The sequence below is a fragment of the Triplophysa rosa genome, linkage group LG5 (assembly GCF_024868665.1).
Source record: "Triplophysa rosa linkage group LG5, Trosa_1v2, whole genome shotgun sequence".
Taxonomy (NCBI): Eukaryota; Metazoa; Chordata; class Actinopteri; order Cypriniformes; family Nemacheilidae; genus Triplophysa; species Triplophysa rosa.
In genome coordinates, this window is record NC_079894.1 from 6,995,601 (window position 1) to 7,010,317 (window position 14,717).

The 14,717-nt window shown below is 39.6% G+C and overlaps 1 protein-coding gene across 4 annotated transcripts in view; it reads right to left on the minus strand.

Annotated features, from left to right (window-relative positions):
• Positions 1 to 14,717, minus strand: part of si:ch211-207d6.2 (sickle tail protein homolog) — a 61,846-nt gene that overhangs the window by 10,827 nt on the left and 36,302 nt on the right. For all 4 annotated transcript variants that reach the window (XM_057333384.1, XM_057333383.1, XM_057333382.1 and 1 more), the window contains 10 exons: positions 11,737 to 11,932; positions 9,687 to 9,885; positions 9,030 to 9,123; positions 4,561 to 5,339; positions 3,881 to 3,982; positions 3,678 to 3,724; positions 2,990 to 3,147; positions 2,738 to 2,913; positions 610 to 746; positions 350 to 497 (listed from right to left, as the gene is read on the minus strand). In XM_057333384.1, the coding sequence (XP_057189367.1) occupies positions 350 to 497; positions 610 to 746; positions 2,738 to 2,913; positions 2,990 to 3,147; positions 3,678 to 3,724; positions 3,881 to 3,982; positions 4,561 to 5,339; positions 9,030 to 9,123; positions 9,687 to 9,885; positions 11,737 to 11,932 (2,036 nt within the window). The remainder of the gene's footprint in view (positions 1 to 349; positions 498 to 609; positions 747 to 2,737; positions 2,914 to 2,989; positions 3,148 to 3,677; positions 3,725 to 3,880; positions 3,983 to 4,560; positions 5,340 to 9,029; positions 9,124 to 9,686; positions 9,886 to 11,736; positions 11,933 to 14,717) is intronic.

The following is a 14,717-nucleotide window of genomic DNA, read 5'->3' on the forward strand; positions in this document are numbered from 1 at the left end:
AAAACACATTATATGGAGAAGAGCCCTGGAAAGCTGTCCTCATAAGCCTCAATTTGTTTTCGACAAAATAAATAAACCCACGGACGGCTTGTATGCCATGTGGGTGAGTGAATTATGATGAAATTTACATTTTGAAGTGAACTACTCCTTTAATGCAGATGCTTCTATCCAGAGCAACTAAGAGTACAATGTAAAATTGTTCTTTTTACATGGAAATCGTATCCATATACTTGGCATTGCCATGCCTTACCATTGTGAAACATGTCTTTACAATTTTTACAGCAATATAAACAATTTACCACTGAGTGTCAAAGGACTTTAATATTGCTAACAGTATATGGTTTCCCACCTTCTCAGTCCACTGAGAGTGTCAGTCAGGGCTTTGACTCTCTTCAGCATGCTGTCCATCTTATGTGGCTCCTCCTTCAGGAAACGCACAGCCTCCACCTCCACCCTCAACACCGCTCGCATTTTCATCTGCAGCGCCGGGAACTCTCCTGAAGAGATGCACCAGCCATTTCAACAAATAATTACACAGGACAAAGTTATACCAAATTAATATAAAACTGTCATGATTCTACAGGCAAGAAAAATATAAATCCCGTGTACTTTTAAGTGAGGCCAAAGCTTCTCCCACTTTCCGCAGATTGACCGCCCCTTCCTCCACATCCTTCAGGGTGACTGCTTGATGGCTCGTGCCAGAGGTGGATTCTCTCTTGAGCTTCTCGACATAGTTCTCCAGCTCTCTGTACCGTATCAGACAGACAATTACATTACAGAATAGAAAGTAGGGTCTAGTTTCATCAAGTCTTCATATTTTGAGTGAGAAGTTTGGAACGCCCCCCTTTTGCTACTGAGTCTGACAGCATTGGAACAGGCGTTGACTGCACAAGTTTGTGCAAAACCTGATGATCTGTGTTTACCCAGCATAATTTCAGAATATTGTGCAAGGAGAGCATCTTGTGCTTCACTGAAAGCGTGGAAATCTGATATCTTGTTCAAAGGAATTACCAATGGCCCAGGTCACCAATTTGCTTACATTTGACTAGTGACCCAGAATAAGTGTTGAATCTAAAATATCGTTGATTTCTGTAGCATAACCTTTCTTTTTCAACATTTTAAAACTCTTGTTTACTTCCAGGTTTAAATAAAGAGTCAGTTCAGAATTGCCAATGTGTTTTTTGCGCTCTATTGTATGTACAGTATTTGTTTAAAATGCGTTTAAAGCAGCATGTTCAGCATTTAGTGACACCTAACACTGTGTAATGAGAAAGATGTGACTTTGAGACCTGCTGAAGGTTGAAACCTGTTAGACATGCTTGAAGGTTGTTTGCTGACTGACAGTTGAAATACAGAGAAGTTTGGGGCAGAAGATTGCAACAAAAACTCAGCCCTCAGCCAAATACCTTCAGAGGATCATAATAACCTCATTGTTTCTCAGTGTCTCAGACTCGTTTCTGTTCATATGATTAAAAACTGTAAATCACTGCAGCGGGTCATCATGACATTAGAGTTATACCCGTTTATTAAAGCTACACAGAAACCTGCACATGCTCTGAGATCACAGTTCTAGTACTGTGTCTGTGTGGGAAATGGTTCTTTTCTGTGATTAACCTGAAGGGTTTTCCCATGCAAGATGTCAAGTCCTGGTTACAACATGAATTGAACTTGTTTTTGTGTCGGGTATGAATTGACAGATCATCGTCAATGGAATAAAGTGCTTTGATATTTGGTACTAGATTGTGACTAACTACCCGTACCTTTTTGAAGTAACCTTATATTTTCACATTAACACACCGAGTTCATTGTGACAGGAAACACAGACGAACGTTCACAAGCCTTATTCATCCTAGACAGGTTTGGACAGTGGCTTATTCGATGCGTCATTTCATTCTATCATCCACAACTCCACCCAAGGAAGGAATGAACGCTTTTATTCCATCAAGGTTCACAATTCTAAATGGGCCTCTGAAGAAAACCCAGTACAACACTAATGATGTAAGAATTCCCTCTGTTCGTTGTTTATTAAAGCTGATGTTTAGCAATGTCATGGGACTGTAATTAATTGCTGTGGGAGATGGGTGGGAATTTAGCTTTGATCAGACGTGAGAAGTTAATCAGCATCAAATCTGGCTCATTTGCAGAAACTAATCACTGCTTTGCTTCCGCTTTAGACAGCAACATGCTGCTCTGTTCATTTAGAGCTGTCTCCGGCATCCTAGACGGATGACCTATCCGTAATAGATTCTCCGCGGGTAGTTAACATCAAGGTTTAAACAGGATAAGTAGTGGCACACTAAAGGGGGATTTTTACTTCTGCGTCAATGCGACGCGGACCACAAGCGCTGTGATTGGTCTGCTTGAACCCCCTCCCTTCAAGTAAAAAAACTCAGTGATAGCATCGGGTTACTTATAAGCATTTCCGAATTAAGTATATAAATAAATTACAAGCTCTTCTGTATGTCACAACTCAAGCTGCAAAAGTGACTGTTTACTTGCTGCTATCACTGCTAAGTGCTTCAGACAGCGTACGCAACGAACCGCTTCTTCTTCGGCTCTTGTCTTGGTTACACAAGCAACATGCCTGTGGACAATGACGCCTAGTGGCCATTGCCTGTCAACGTGGACAACAACGCAAAGTATAAACAAAAAACGGCGCGTTGCCTACGGTGTAGAGGCTACTTCGTAGGTTCCGACGCAGAACCCCCTTCGCAATTATGGTGCCCTGTTCTCTTACCCAAGCTGAAGGAGAACGTTCTCCTCCATGCACAGGTACTTGTGTCTTTCTTCCTCCACCTGGACTCTTTGTCTTTGAACAGGGTCCTCTGGACGCAGCGGAGTGTCTGAAAGCTTGCCAGTTATCTCCTGTTCTGCTTGTCGCAGCATCATCTTCATGGTTTCCTGGTTTTGCAGCTACTTACGCAAAGCGAAGCTCAGTTAACACAGGTTATATGACCTGTTGCATACAGGTGTGACATTGAGATTGTACCTGCAGCTGTTTGAGCTGGTAGAGCTGCAGTCTGAGGTCAGAGACGTTTCTTTTGAAGGTGAAGAGGAGTGAGCATACAGCAGGATCTCTGACAGGAGGTTGAGTCTGTGCTGGAGGAGAGTCTATATTCACATCTGGGTCTTTATAGGATGCTAAACCTGAGAAAACACCAGTCTTTTATTCAATTTTACAGTCCCTGTTCAGATAAACAGGGGGAAATGTCATTGAAGACATTAAATTAATGAATAACCAGTAATATATGTAAGGGATAATCCATGGCTAGCCGCGCATTAAAGGATTTTACGCACGACGGGGAGGCTAAGAACCACACAACGCGAAGCAGAGAGTGGCTGCCTCCGCGAAGTGCATTAAAATCCTTTAATGCATGGCTAGCCACGGATTATCCCGCTTATACCATGATTCTTTGCCAAATGAAAGCTGTTATTGATGTTTACAGTGTAATTTTTGATCAGACAGGTAAAAATGACAGTTATTTTCGTCAGTTAATTTCACATGTTAATCAAACTGACTGGAACTACCCGTGCATTAAATGGTTTTAATGCACACCTTCCAGCCAATCAGAATCGAGTATTCAAACAGATAATGGTATAAAACAGCATAAATATTAATATAATAGCCTTTGTTTGTTTGAATATTAAAGAAAACAAATATCTGAATGTTTACTGACCACCATCATTTATGTTATGAGCAGGAGAGGTCCTCAATGATTTTTCACTGTAGTAAAAGATAAAAAAATGGTCAAAATTCATGGAAATGGCTCTATATTCACATTATAGGCCTACTGATAAAGTTGTTTAGATTTTACAAAAATAGACTACTTTCCGTAACACAGTTAAAATAAAGCTTCAAAAAGTTTAATTGAACATTTACCTGGTGGTCTCTTTGGCACTTGTATTCGGGCCCTTGAAAAGAGCATGCTGAACAAGTCCTGTCAGACTGGCTATCTGTTGCTCCATAGCCTTTATTCTTACACTAAAAACATAAGCCACAGGTCAATAACACAATAAAGACAACATGAATTATTATGTTAGACTATTATGTTAGATTATTATCAAGACAAAAATTATAATGTTTGCAGGTCACCCAACTGTGGATCTAAAGGGCAGTGGTCTTCAACATGGTGTCCAACTGAGGTCTGAGTTGCCCGCCAATTAATTTTTTTATTTGGCCACAAGCCTGGATTCGAACTCAGGTCGCCCGCAGCTCTTTCTAAGTCCACTGACATTTGTAATATTTCATTTTCTTTAAATTCTTTTTTCAAAGTTCTTCCATAAAAAGCTTGTAATATTTCATATAACATGAAAACATTGATTAAAATAAAATAATCATTTGAAACAACCAGAACTTCATGTTGGGAATCAAGTTCAAATAAATAAATATCGCAATTGGTTATGCATTATTTAAACAAATAACTGCATCATAAGAGATGATGAATAATATTTATTTTCACTTTTTCTTTATAATGTTATCTTTACAATAGCCAATATCAAATATGAACCTCTGCACATGAGCTTTAATGGACTTTAATTTAATTTAAAATTGACTCTCACCTCTGAGGATCTCCGGCTGAGACACCCTGAAATGGTCTCTCTCCATGACCAGGCGGCAAGTCTGCAAAAACCGGCGAAGTCATGTTGCCTCTCACCCTGGTCACCTCCATGTTTCCGTTACTGTCCTTGCGTAAAGATCTTCTGACAGTTGATGCCCTTTCCATCGCTACACCTTGTGATTGCATGTGGGAGTTCTGGCCTGGGTGCATGTCAATCATTCTGACCTCATTGACCCTGTGGGGGGAAGCAGGCGGAGTTTTGGAGCCCAACTGACTCTCGCTGTACTTGCGGGATTTCTGTCTGTAGAGGGTGTGCTGGTCCTGGCTGTCTGGGTAAGCGCCGGGAGACTTGACAGAGGAACGGTGCTGGATATTAGCCGCCCCGTCTGGGATGTCTCCAGTATGGCTGCCTTGAGAAGAGGCGAGGCTAAGCCTGGCCTCGACCTGAGCGTACGGGTCAGCAAACACAGGAACGCTCTTATTGCTCAGATCTTCATCTGGTTTAACGTCCCGTCGTTCTAGGATGGCACTAGGGCAGGGTGTGTTGGAGCGACTGGGGGGCACGCTCGACAGGCGCTCCCTGGGTAAAGTAGCACCACCAGGCATGGAAGCAGAATGGCTGTAGGAAATCCTGGAAGGGGAAGAGGGCACAGAGCGAGGTGTAGGAGGAGACATGGAGCCCTGGACTGAGTGAAGAGGACTGTGAGGTCCTGAAAGAGTATGCACGGGGCTGTGGGGTCCATGCTGCTGTCTGTTACTGTAAAGCCTCTCTCTTGTGATCTGGGGATAGACCAAAAACACGTTAAAGAGAATTGCCAGACAAAAGATAACGTCTTTACAAAGCAGGTTGGATGTTTGGCAACACTGCAAATGTGGAATGTAAAACACTTTTGCTGATGCAAATCATCAGTGGATCACAACCCCAGGACCCGTATTTTCATATTGGATCAATTTACATAAAAATAAATACAATTTCTTAGATACAAATGCCCTTTTAAGCAAACATTAAAATGTATCATTGAATATTCGTTAATTATTATTATTTATTTAACCATTTTGTACCAAATCATGGTAAACACAAGTTATGTTTATTCTTTTCGTAACTTTTAATGTAGTTATGCATTTTATGTAGCCTTGTTTCTTCTACTTTGTGTAGTTTTGTCCATGTTGGCATCTACCTAATGTGACAGACAACTTCATACCAAAATACCAGTTTAACTGAACTCAGCCTTGATATCAACAGAAGATATGGTATGCATTTTGTCTGCAAACGTTAATAGAACGATTTATTTTGCTATGCTTAATATACACATATATACAGAATGGTTGCATTTTTTCCCCAGTTAAGAATCATAAGTGAAGACAATTCAATGACGTCATTAGTAGTGAAAAGCCTTCATCACATATTTAACATGAAAAAGAAGATTAAACAATGTTTTTTGGCAGGAGAAATGAGAAAACTTTCCTATAGGTCAGGAAAGCAAAATTGTGTTTTCTGTTTATATGATTTATGTTTAGGAAAGCACATAGATCTGAACAAAAGATTGAACCTTTAATAGCCCTGCCCAGACCTGTCTGTGTACAGTGGCCGCGCTTAAGCGTACAGCAATAAAAGCTCACAGACAAAATGTGCGTGCATGTGAATAATCCCTCATTCAAAGCGCACCAACACCCTCTGAATGAGCCCAAGGAGAAACAGCATTCTCCAAACCTGTCCTCACAACCTCAAGTTTTCAGACCACATTTAGAAGAGTAACCTATCAAATTATAATTGCACTTAATATTGTTGTCTGATAATTTGGCTAAATGCTTGATTATTGTAACGTTCTGAAAACTGAATGACATGACGAAACAAGTCGCAACGAATAAACCGGACTGCAGTTTCTATCAATTCCGAGATTTGCCAGTAAGAATAGAAAAGTTCTCAAGTAGGATCTCCCAAAGCCAGGCATGTTTAAACAGGTGCAGCCCATGGTTTCATTATTGTATTATATAGGATCAAAAAAGGTGTCTTTTTCATGGGTGCGTAAAGACCTCCATCAAAATGTAGTGCTTTTGTGGTCGCACCAGAAAATAAAGCCCTACAATCATCTTTAAAGGTAAAAGCTCGCAAGACTGTAAGCTCATCAACATGTCATGTCCAGTCTACAAATTACATGAATGAAGGACAAGCTCCAACTCTCAAGAGATTTAAAGCACTGAGAAATGGCTAAATGAAAGGCCAATTCATCATAAAGCCCAAACTGTTTAAAAAAGCCCTTCAAAACAAGTGCATCACATCAACAAACACGCCTGTGCATGTTTGCTTTCTCACACTCTCGGGCAACCTGTTTTACACATCCATTTGTTTTTCTAGCTCATATCATGCCACCGATCGTAAATTCGGCTGGGTGGGGACAGGGGTAAAAAGGTCTCCCAACAAAAACCACGCGGAGAGAGTGATTTCGGGATTCTCAGCTGTGCAAGTAAAACGTCTGTGTGGTCACAGGTGTGACTTCTGTGGGAGACACATGTGCCAATAAACGGCATTGATATTTCATGGTAGGCAGGCTACCAGCTGCGCAGAACAGGAGACAGAAAACATACATATGAGCATTTTCTGTGATGCTTAGCCTCCCGTATTGAAACATGCAGGATGAAGGCACAGCAACATTGTCACCTAGCTACACATTGTCCAAGTCTTTTGTTATTTATTGTTTTCTACATAATCATACTACATAATGTAAAAAAACTTTTTGTGAAAAACATAACCTTATATTTAAGGTTAATAAACACACATGACAAATTTCATGATTTTTAAGGTTATGACTGTAATGATGCTCCTAATGTCATAATTAGATTATGCGACTTTAGTCTGGAGTTCGCCGACGGGGTCACATTACTTGAAAAGTATTACTTTCAAGAATTACTTTAGATCTTTTAAATGCTGTCATTTAGCATAATTCACATTTTTCAAACAATCTGTACAATAAAAGTTATCACTGCATTTCTTTGTTGAACATCTGTCAAAGAAATGTGTTGAATAGTGGTCAAGTGGACATAACACTAAAACTAATTCATACAGGGCTTCTGTTTAATTGATCAAACAACCCACCAACTAGTCAGTTGTAATGGTAATATTCAGTTTGGAACATTCCTATAGACTTTCCAACTTTCCTCTCAACAACTATGCTTAAAAATGCTCTAGACTAAAAAGACTCTTTGTCCTGGAATCTGTCAGCTCTTACCCATCCCTTACCCATCCCTAAAGCTGTTAATTACATTAGAATAATGTTTTATTAGATGTGGTTAAATTTTTTGTTAATTCTTCTTTGTTGACCTCCATTGTATGCACCCTATTTAGCTTTTATCATCTGGCAACTCAACTGTCATCCACACCAGAGCTAACTATAATGGATACAGAAGGCCCAGTAAACAGCTGACTGTATGCGGTGTGGTGATACAGACAGGTACTCTCAGTCAGACGCATCCCACTGCTGTGCTCTACAGAGAGCCACTGGAGCTCTGTTTGTCTCATAATTTGACCTCAGTGCATCCCCACACCCGGCCCAGGAATTTCAGCCCTGACATTGAATTACACACTTCTAAAAAATCCATGACCTACTGAACTAGAGATTTCTTGTAATCGTATAAACTTCAGATAATCAGATATAGCAAATTATGCCACAACTCTAAACTATGAATCTTAGTCTGTTGCTCCAGCATTTGGTGAGCTGCCTCCAGTGGCGGCATTTAAAGGCATTTACGGAACTTAATAACCTATTTGGATAGCTTGTTTTGGCCAAAGTCTGAGACTGCACCGCATGTAACCTTTCGGTGAAGACAATCCCAGAAGGCATTGCAACAGTGCAAAAAGAAATTCAACACGGGGACACAATATTGGTGTATGTTGTATAATTTTATGCTTGTATAATTTCATTTGCTAGTCAACTGCCAGAAGTGAAATGTATATATTCATAACACAATTCATAAAAAGGATTTCCATGAAAAGCTATTGCAGATGAGTTTGAAGCATGGCTCCAATTAAACCTGTTAACCAAATCCAGATGCCGTGTGTTATGTAATGAGACAAGGAACTGCCACTGTTTGGCCTATTTTTTGGCCATTTCCAGAGCACCAGCATCATTCCAGCTGACTTTTAGGAGGAGATAACTTTTTCATTAAGCCTATAAATAAGACGTAATAAAGTTCACCAAGGAGCCAACCTGAGGAAGAGCTTTGTTGAAGGTGAACAGCCATTATTATAATTGCACAACAGTACTTTGTAGTCAATATAATAGCACAACAGTAGTTTTGGAAAACCATGAGTAGGCCCCTGTCCAACCCCTGAAGGGTGCGGCAAGTATTCTATTTAAACAGATACACTGCTGTACACAGTTTGGAAAAGCAACTGGGTTTTTTTGCCAAGAGTTGATTTTGAACTAACAGTGAGACTGCTTTGTGTGACTGTGGTCATACTCCTTTACTCACCCTGATTTCTCCATTATTGGCTCTGGGGTTGTGATTGAAGGCCTGAGCTGGATCCTTGTGATAAACCTTCAGGCAAGATTGTGGTGTGATGTTCCTGTAAAGTGAAACGAAATTACATTGTGTCAGCTGGGTTAAAGACAAATATATCCCGACCTTTAGGCTCGCCTTGGTTTAGTAAGGGTATATTCAAGACATTGTAACGGAAAAGATTTCAAAGTGTGATGGTTTACACAGTGCAAATGGCAAAACAGCATTATTACGTATCTGCCACTCGTAGAAACAACCCGTTAGAAGCATGTCAACACAAGCTCCCTAAAGTGTGTTAAAAAACGCAGTCCAACCTGCACACATATTGATTCTGCTGACTCTTTCGGGAGCCGCGGGCCTGTGCAGAGTGGGTGTGGACAAGGGTGTTACCCATCAGTCTGTGCACACTCAAAATCAAGCACTCCCTGCAATTTTCTGCACTTAAAAACCAACACGAGTGAGCCAACAGCACTGTATCAACGGCACATAAATGTTTGCGTTTTTCAAGATAACTCATGTCCAGTATGGCCACAAGCGTCACAAGGTCTGGTTAACATTGCACTGCAAAACACTATGCACTTGAAATACTATTAGTGACTTGCGATTTTCCAAGACGGTTCAAACACACACCTGACATCATTTAACTCATAGTACATGTTCCTCATGTCATCCTTGATGTATATAGCCACACTGGGTGACTCCAGTATCTTCATGGAGAGGTGTTGCGGGAAGGCACTGACAAACAGAGCTTTGATAGTGTCTGCACTTGTCACCTCGTTGGGCATTCGGATCTGTTTGGTTTCCTCTCCATACTGCAGGTAGAGTACACCTAAGAATAAACCAAACAAGACTTTAGTAGAGCATACTGCGGATAAATAAATATACCTATTGGTATATGATGTCAGATGCATTTCTTCTTGTGTCTGTGAATGAAATGAATCTTTTAAGACGATTTAAAGGAGGTCTGGTATGAATGCATTGTAAGCCTTTCCTTTTCATATGAATTATGAAATGTAAGTAAAATAACTATTTGGTCCTGAGCTCTAACATCAACCAGACGTTGAAACATACATGAGAAGATTAAGATGCTTTATTATAAATCAAGTTTATTAAAAAAGAATCACTTTACCATAAAAAATGACTAACATTTGCTTATTTTAAAATGATGCAAATGTGTGGTTTATGTCTGCAACTGTTTACTTAAAAAGGCATTTTGGTAAATGGAAAATAAACATTTATAGTGCCTTTAAAAATCCTGAAAGCGACGCATTTAACAGATGAGGTGAATTGGTCAGTAGAGGAAAGGTGACTGTTTAGTGTTTACTTTAGCTTTAACATTTGTCTGATTTGTACACTGCACTGTTTTTATCTAGTTTTCATGACATTGCATGGTTTGCTCTGCGGTAAAAGAACAGTTTAAAAGGACAGCTCGCCAAACCACAAGGAATTTGAAAAATCTATAAACTTTTGGTTCGGCTTTCCCTTCTCTCATAATGTGCTGGTAATCATACTGTATAACACATTCATATTCCAATACAAATGACATTAATTATAAAATTAAGTCAGACCTTGTCCATGATATTAAATCCCTGCCAAATGAGTTTGATCTACTATAATTATAGTAATAAGGCAACAACAAAAGTAACAAACACAGCCAAAAATATTTGTATTATAGACGGTTTCATCGAATGCATGTGCCTGGTCCGAAGTTAACTTCTGGTCTGTGTTTGTTGATTGGTTAGGCTAATAATATAGTTATATTTACATTCACATTTATGCATTTGGCAGCTTTTATACAAAGCGACTTACATTGCGTTATGTATCAATCATGCTCTAACCACTGAGCTACAGGAAAGCTATTCATATTTAATGTCATTTAAATTTATATTCATATTTTACTGTATAATAATTGTATTAAATATAGTGGTGAAAATAGTACGATAATACCTCAGTGTGGTGTCTGCGGTACAATATTTATTGCGATATTTAACAATACAAATTGAGACTTGGAAAAAACTGTTTAATAAACAATTATTGAACATTGCAATGACGTACAAATTAAGCATGTCATATTCTGTCCTCTTTCCTTTATCCTCTAATCATAACTGTTGCTTTGAGGTATGAGCTATAGGTCAAATGACTTAAAACTCCCTATTATAAAATTAAAAAAACTGCACCAGCTGGACCTTGACAGAGGTAATATCCATTATATTATTTAACATTCTCTATGTTAAAGGCCCGGAAGAAGTATAGTTTCATACAGTCATGTGACCACGATAATATTGAGACAATTTTGCTATTGCGATAACACAATATCGATAATATTACTACATCCCTAATTAAATTTAAAAAATTGAATTTTATTGTATGTTAATTTAATTAAATAAACAATTTGTTGAATGGGTTGTGTAACTTTGTTGCATTTGAGGTTATGCAAGTAAGTTCTTCTACTGGTAACCAAAAATAATACTGGCTAGACATACTTTTAACTTGCTAGCTAATGTCATTTACTTGTTATTTCTTTTGCTTGTTATCAGAAATAATCTACAGGGACTCCATTCTTTGCGGATGTGTAACAAAAGTTAAGTCTGGGCCACAAAAGCATGCATGCGCAGTACATTTGTTTATATTGTTGCTCTGAAACCGTCTAACTTACAAAAGCACTAAGATGATACAGTACCTAATGACCTGTCCTTGGTCTGGTTAGTTGACTTGACCACAGGCAGACTTGCTCGGGTGCGGCTGCCTCGGGTGAAGGCGGAGGGGGCGTCTCCCTCCGACATGGCCTCCGCAGAGTCGAGGCAAGCCAAAGAGAGATACTCCCCTGACTCCCCTACAGCACACCAAGGAGTCACACTGCGCACAGAGCTCCTGACCTACAAGACAACAAAGAAGAGATACGCTTGCACGAATACTTCACAAATCACAAAATTGTAAGTGAGATGAAAATGTACTTTGCGAGAACCCAACAAATTTTGTGGTATCTTAACTGCACATTTGGAGTAGCTTGTTTATGAACTTTGCTGAGCAGTGGCAATATGAATGTCAAGATGTATCGTCATAAACTTTACTGCTCAATAAAGGACGAAAGGTCAGAGAGGAAAGTGGAGACGTTAAATGCCTTTTTATAATGGCACAAAGACGTGGACCAGATTCAGGTAAGAAATCAAAACAGCATCATGCATCTGAAAGAGCAGAATCATAAAATGTTATAACTTTGCATTTTCTGAGCAAAATAAATAAATGAAAACAATTACCTACTAATAAAACAAGCCAAAAAGCAGGTTAGGCATCAGTCTGCTGTGCTTTACTGTCTCATGACACGCAAATATACAACTGTCAACACGTCGTAAAGTCAATTACAGCTCAGTCCTGTAATTTAACGCACATTAAAAAAAAAGAAAAATGGAGAGATTTATATCCAGTGACACAAAAGCATTAAACTCACAAGGATTAGTGTGTTCTGGCGGTTTTAGAGAAATTACCCTTTTAATGTGCATAATGGCTGTTCCAATATATCACCCTTAAGGATGTGCCGAGTTCACTGAACATGTGTTCTCAGCCTGAGGCGTTAAGTCTATGACAATAAGAAAAAAAACAGGCATACGACCACATCTTCTGAGTTGAAGTGCGTCTCAACACAACGGCATCACGCACATTGACCTGCTCTGACATGCACGCCTGCTGGATTACCACCCTGCATGACCCGAAGGAACTTAATCCTTCTGTACCGTGCTGCCTCATTTTCGTCTGTGGTTTGGGTGACACCAAAATTATGAGGTCAGCACACAATTACACCTTACGCTCCGAGTCTGAGACAGTCATTTCCCTAAGAGTCTCAAACTATATCTGTAAACATACCTTTATATTCCCAAACCTATCATGAAGGAATTTAAATCAGAGCATTCCTCGGTACGCTTTTACAAAGGTTTCGTGCATCTCTGAAGATTAGCTCAAGCTCCAAGGGCATTCAGACCAAATAATGCTCTGTTTTGTCATGCTGTTTACCATATGAAGAAGCACTTTCGAGCTGACGTCCAATGTCATCCAAATCTAAAAGTTAATTCGGCTCTACCTTAACAACAGATTTCTACCCCTTCTTCACCCTTGCATTAAGGCACAGGGAATGCACCAACTCTTTCCATTGACTTTATACAATGAGTGGTTGAATTTGCCCATTATGAAGGCAACACGAGGCAAAATGTCTTTTCAAAGTCAAAGACTATGCTGTCTGATGGAAAACAGGGCTCACACAATTCAGTCCACATCCCAAAGCCCTCCGCTCTAAAGGTCCAGGCTGAGTGATGAATAGGAGTTAGATGTTATCTTTGCACAGGTGTTGCATTGTGGGCCGGCTAACAATCACTCAGGTGTTCACAGACGCTGCCTTTCAACACCACTCGAAAAAAAACCTGCTTTAAACTGTGCACAGATTTACCGTGCAAGGCACCTGGGATGATTCCATGCATAATGCAACTGTACATTAAACGTGTATTGGATAAAATAAATATAAAACATTTTTAAAGATTACTTAGGAATAAAGATCACATGCTATAAATGTATATATGACACACCACAGTTTTCAAAGCCAGCGAAAACACATACTTACAACAGAGATACAACATACATTTGCACTGACGCACTATAAAAAGTGTCACTTGCAGAATTCAGAGAAAAAGAGAGAGGCCTAAATAAGTAAGGGATAATCCACAGCTAGCCGTGCGTTAAAGGGTTTTAATGCACGACGTGGAGGCCAACCACCCGACGTGAGGCGGAGCTAGCTGTGGATTATCCCGCTTATACCATGCTCATTTGCCAAGTTAAATCTTTTATTGATGTTTACAGTGAAATTTTAGATCAAACAGGTGAAAATTACAGTTATTTTGTCAGTTAAATTTCAAATGTAATCAAATTTACTGGAGCTACCAGTGCGTTAAAGGGTTTTAATGCACACCTTCCAGCCAATCAGAATCGAGTATTCAAAAAGACCATGGTATAAAGAAGGTTAAAGCATAAGGTTCAGCTTGAAAGGACTCGGAGCAGTCTTTCTCTTATCTAGAGGTCGACCGATTGATCGGCCGGGCCATAAATCGGCCGATTTTGGGGATTTTTTTATTAATCGGCAATGGTCGATTGTGCCGCATACTAGGCCGATTAACAGGCAGGTGCATCTGTGAGCAGCTAAATGTTGTTGTTGAACACGCGACGCTGCCTCTTACGGCATAACCGCCCCCCTCTGCCTGCTAACTTTTTAACTACCTGATAACTTCACAAGAAAATGGTAAGACTTCAATTCTTTTATCCTTCGTTCTTAATCTACGTTAGCCTTGTATATTTCATTGATTAAATATGATGCTACTTGGGAATGCGACTAACTTTTTGGAATTTTATTATTAGCGAGCCTTCAATCACATAGTTTAGGCCAGTGCTTCTCAAACTGGGGGCCGTGGCCCCCTGTGAGGCCCCAAGATGGATCCAGGGGGGCCACAGATTTTGTGGCATTTTATGAAATATAGAAATTTATCATAGATTTTATGCAATCAAACATCAGAAAAATGACACCACCAACCAAAAGAATTGATGTTTCAGCATTGTATAACTGAATGTTTTTGGTTTAATTAAAACTCTAAGTTTAAGATTATACGTCTTTATATGGGGGGC